The sequence below is a fragment of the Pygoscelis adeliae genome, unplaced genomic scaffold (assembly GCF_000699105.1).
Source record: "Pygoscelis adeliae isolate BGI_AS28 unplaced genomic scaffold, ASM69910v1 Scaffold387, whole genome shotgun sequence".
NCBI lineage: Eukaryota > Metazoa > Chordata > Aves > Sphenisciformes > Spheniscidae > Pygoscelis > Pygoscelis adeliae.
The window spans coordinates 472,284-477,398 of NW_008825115.1; the positions used below are offsets into that span (position 1 = coordinate 472,284).

The window sequence follows — 5,115 nt, forward strand, 5'->3', positions numbered from 1 at the left end:
CCTCGGTGGCCGCCAACGCCTCGGTGGCCGCCAACGCCTCTGTGAACGGTACAGAAGAAACACCGGGAAGGAAAGGAAAGAGGGCCGTTGGCTGGGCTGTTACAGCCCCACAGACAGGGTCTCTAGCCTGACTGGTCTCTCGCGGGAGCTGGAGTCCCATGAGGGCATCTCCTGGGGTAGAAGGGGAGCACCTCGGGCATGGTGGGCGGGTGTGCAGAGGCAGCTCTTCCAGGCAGTGAGGTCCTGGTTGGGGACAGCACCATGGTGTGCGAGGAGGCTTTGCTGCATGGTGATACCCTCGTGTGTTCTTTCTCCAGCTCACCTGCCAGAGCTTTCAGTGCTCTGGGGAGAGGTGCTACCAGGATGAAGCCCATGCCAACAAAACGGTGACCTGCCATAATGAGACTTACTGTGAGGTACGGAGCTTGCTGAGATGGTGGCGCAGGGGGGCTGTGATAGGGAAAGTCTGTTTTCCCTTTCTTTATATCGGGAATCCACAGTACTCTATTAAGTCTGTGTCAGTCTCCTGTTCTCTCTCTCTCTCCCCCCCCCCCCCCCCTTTGTAATGGCATGTCTTCATACTCCTGCCATTTTTTCCTTTGGCTCTGCTATTGCAGCTTTATCGTTTCTCCAGCACGAACTATACAGCCAGGTGCAGCAACGTGTGCGGCACAGAGATGTGCAGGATCAACAGCACTGTGAGCATGCAACAGTGTGTGCTGGACTGCTGTGACTCCCCCCTCTGCCTGCAGCTCAATGCCAGCTCCTATGGTAACTGCCCGCAGGGTCCCCGGCAGCGGTCTGAGGGTCTGAGGTTAATCCTGCTGCACAGGGAAGGAGATGGGTGGGCAAAACCCCATGGCAGAGGGCTGGCCGTGGCTGCATTGCCATGTCTCCTCTGCCCTGGGGCTTTCTCTCCTTCAGAGCTGGGGAGAGGGGAAGGGGTGGCCCAGCAGCTCTGGCCGCAGCGTGAGCCGCACTGGTGAATCTGTCCTCGTGTGCGGCTGTGGAGGGCTCTGCGCGGGCTGTGTGCTGGGTGCAGTCTCACAGGGCTTCTTGTGTGTCTGCAGGTGACCTGCCACCTGCCACTGCACCGCCTACGACCACTACCACCACCACCCCCCGAGCTGCCCCCCAAAACGTAGGTACCGGCTGAGCAGATGCTGCTGTGGCTGCTGGGACGGCAGAACTCCCACCTGAGCGGGGGGAGAGGAAAAGTCCCTGCGCCTGCTTTACAGGGTCAAAAGCTGCCTCTGGAAGGGCAAGAAATCCTTAACGAGCTTTGAAAGGAAAGAACCCGTAACAAGCCCTGTCAAACAGGCGTTTTCCAAAGCCCAGCACTTACATTGGTTCAAGCCGTTTGAACCGACTGTGTGGTGAGCCTTCCTCACAGCCGCAGGGAGGGTGTGGGGACCGATGGGGCACTGCAGCCTTTCTCCTGAGCCTACGTGGAGGGGAAGGTGCTTATCTTTGCAGAGCCCTGTTAAGAGGAAGGAAAAGGAGGCTTGAAACTTGTTTGCTACGCTGATGTTTCACTAAAGTTTCCTGCAGTTTCAGACAGGGTGCTGTTAGTCTTTTGTCTCTCTGTATCTAAAATGCCTTAGACAGCAGTGGCCAAATACCAAAAACGGGGGGATTTAGAAAGGAGCCCTCAGGAAAGAAGGGCTGGCTGAAGTTCAGTTCTTGTCCTGGGAGTCCTGCTTTCTGGACCGATGAATATACAGTGTCTCCTCTGGTCCTCTCTTGTAGGGGAAAGTGTGTGCAGCCTTCTCCTGTCACGGGGACGGATGTTTCAAAGGCAAGAAGACTGTTGCTAGATGCATTGTCGGGCATGACTTCTGTGAGGTACAGCCTTGGGGCTAAAAAGCAGGACAGCTCATGAGCTGGGATGTGCCCAGGAGCCTGGGTGCGTCCCTGTAGTGTGAATACCAAAGGCTTGGCAGGACCCCCGGGCTAATGTCTCTCTTCTCCTTCCAGATGAAGAAGATGGGTTTGAGTTACGTGGCCGGATGTAGCAGAGCCTGCAAGGCTGCCAAACCAGTCTGTGCTGGTGGGATGAAGGCTGCCTGTTACCAGGAATGCTGCCCAGCTACCCTGAAAGCTAGCTGTCTGAAACTGGACGGCAAAGTTCATGTCAGTAGTGCTGGGCAGGTGAATCCAGCCCCACTCTTGAAGCTCATGGCATGTGGGGTGGTCCTGCTCCTGAATTACAGGGTCTCAGCTTCCTTCTGGGGGTAAGCAGCAGTCCGGGTGCTCTGCAGCCTGCCCTCCTGCAGCAGAGCTCCACAGTGCTCGTTAGGATCCCCGTCTCTCTCTGACTTCAGCCAAGGCTGCTATCGAACACCCTCTGTTATGTCCCTGTCCCAGGAACAAGGTGGCCCAGTTGCAGGCGGCTGCTTCTCCCCCTGTGCAGGTGGCTCCCACCCACGGGGCAACCCCAGGCCTCTGAGCAAAACACGGTGGCAGTGGCTGCAGGTTGCTGACAGGCTCTGGTCTCTGTGTTGTCCTGCAGCACCATGTCCCTGCACACCCTGCTTTGAGAAGAGGCTGCGGGTGTCTGCTCGGGCGTTCTGCCCAGGGGTGACTCCTTCCATTTTTGAGCTGCTCAGTGAATGGCAGGTCCTGACCATGGGTGGATATGGGGCTCCCTCTTGGTGTGGTGAGCCGGCACCCTGCTTCATACCTCTGGCTGGTCACAGCGATGACACTGGTTGCCCACCCAAGCTCCTGCAGAGCAGGGGGGATCTGAGCAGCTGCCCTGTTGGATGCCCTCCTCCGTGGGATGCTCTCCTCTTCCCACTGTTACAGCACCCTTTCCACCCGCTTCCCAGTTCCAGCCTCTTCTGGGTTACAACTGGAGAGGATGAATTTCTGGTGCCCCGGTGCCTCGCTCGTGCTTCGTGAGCGGTCCTTTGTATCTAAGCCAATATCGTGTGCAAAGGATGCTGAAGCACGTGGCAAAAGCCAAGTGTCCTCTTGTGCCCCTTTCCTGGGTGGCTAGTTAGGCAGGAGAGCCTTTTCTCTAGCTCACTTAAGCAGCAGTAGTTTTTCCCCTTGTCTTTCCAACAGTAGCCCATGCAGCTGCCCTAAGGGGGTCCCTCCTGGCCCAGCTGGCAGGGTACAGGTTACTGACCAGCTGGCTGAGCTACTTGAAGCTGTTCCTGAAGCCCACGCAAGGAAAACTTCTTTCCCCTGGGGGCTGCTCATGCGGCATGGTAGCACACAACTGCCACTCTCGCACAACTAGCAGAGGGCCACTACCGCTGCTCCTCTGGCTGGCCCTCTGTGTCTGCTCGTGGGCAGACACTTGCTTGGAGTTCACTATGCTTGGCTCAGTAGTTGCCCTGGACAGGACCCTGCTGCTGATCCCAAATCCCACCTCCCATCCCTGAGCTCCACTCTAAATCCTGCACCTTCCCAGCACTGGTGAGTCCTGGCTCTTGTTTGGTGTCTTACATTTCAGTGAATTTTAAATACTTGTAATTGAGACTCCCCCAGTGTATCCAGAGGAAAAGCACTTAATCTATGGACTAAGGAAGCTACAAAGAGGTATTCTTCCCTGCCCTGCCAAAAACCTGTAGGCCTGTGGTAACACCGTGAGACTTGCAAGCTAATTATGTTTCTGAGAGCTGCTGCAGTGTGTGCCGCTCTGCTGCTGGGACTGCAGGTGCTGGAATGAGTGACCTCAGGAGTAGGAACAAGAGGGTGTTAAGCCTGCTTAAAAACCAGAAAATTCTGCCTTGACTGAAGGCACGGGGTCTGCTCTAGTTAATAATCTGCTTGCAGCGCAGCCTTTCTGGGCACCCTCTTACTTGTTAGTTTAAAACTGCTCCGGTATTGAAATATCTCTTGTCTAGGCAGGTAAAATTAGTAACTCTATGTTTCATCTCCATTTCTTAGGCAGGAAAATGGGATTAATCTAAAAGTGTCTCGTGTTTTAGATGATCCTGTATCACATCTGTGGTTTTCTACTGCTAAAAGTAGAGCAGAGACGTGAGCATTAGCCTCTAACGTGACCCCCCCCCGCCTGTTGTGGCGTCACACGGAGCTGGTGCGTAGCTTGTGGGGCAGAATTCATCAGTGTCAATGCACCGCCCATCGTGCAAACACACGCTCTGCTGTCCTCTGTCACGGTTGCCTCTTTAAAGAAAAGATTGCAAAAATATAAAAATCCGTGTGTCAGTCCCCTGGTCAGTGACAGGGGTGTTTTGAGTGTGGCTGAACATGGCACGACTCGTGGGAAGGGGAGGGAGGGCCGGGGCGTGCTGGTTTGGGGTGGCTGGCCCTCGGGAGCCTGGCGCTGTCGCCAGCAGAAAGGCTTTGCTCTGCCAGCCCTTGCGAGGTGCTGCCGGCTGAGAAGTTCTTGTGCAGCGGATGTGGGACTGGATGAAAAAAGCCTGACTGAACTGATAGCCGGACCCTTCCACGTTGCAGGGCAGCCTCGAGCAGCCTGCTGTTCTGGTGCATCAAAACCGCAGCACAGGGCTTGGGGCGTGTTTTTGTTTCAGGCCACAATGTCAGCATATCCACAGCAAGTGAAAACAGGATGAAACCCAGAGGTTTTCTGTCTCAAAAATACCACCCAGCACCACGTTTCTTGTAAGAATAGAGGTTTAGCATTTACAGCAGCTATTTCAGACTGTTCTCCTTTCGTTTCCTCTTTGCAGTCTCTCATCCTCTCTGCACGGCTGCTGGAGCGCGGGGAAGGGAGCGGGAAGGCAGACGGCAGAGTGGTTACTTTAACAGAGACTACTTGGGTTTTTTCCTGGTCTCTAGATCTTGGCTATTGCTCCTACATCTGTGGAAAGAGCTGACTTAGGCCAAGCTCTCCTACCTCTACTATGCAACAGACAGTGTCTGGTGACATTTTCTAGCTCTGCGGTAATTCATTTGCATAATAAACCGGCAGCTGAAAAGTTGGCTCGTGCCAGCTGGGTCTTCTTGAAATTCAACAAAAAATTAATTCAAGGTGCTACTGAAAAAAGAGCATCTCCTGATCGCACTAGGGAGTCAACCTTCCCAACTTTCTCCTAACCCCAGAGCTTCCTCCTCTCCCCTTCCCTTCGGGAGAGGTCTGCGGCACGCTCCGGCTGCCTGGCGCTGCCCGCCGGCCCC

General features: G+C 55.0%; 1 protein-coding gene across 1 annotated transcript in view; it reads left to right on the forward strand.

The window, feature by feature from the left end:
• The window catches only part of INPP5B (inositol polyphosphate-5-phosphatase, 75kDa), a 26,382-nt gene that overhangs the window by 2,061 nt on the left and 19,206 nt on the right, over nt 1-5,115 (forward strand). Inside the window, exons 4-5 of the mRNA XM_009328230.1 lie at nt 318-416; nt 1,071-1,141. Coding sequence (XP_009326505.1) covers nt 318-416; nt 1,071-1,141 — 170 coding nt within the window. The remainder of the gene's footprint in view (nt 1-317; nt 417-1,070; nt 1,142-5,115) is intronic.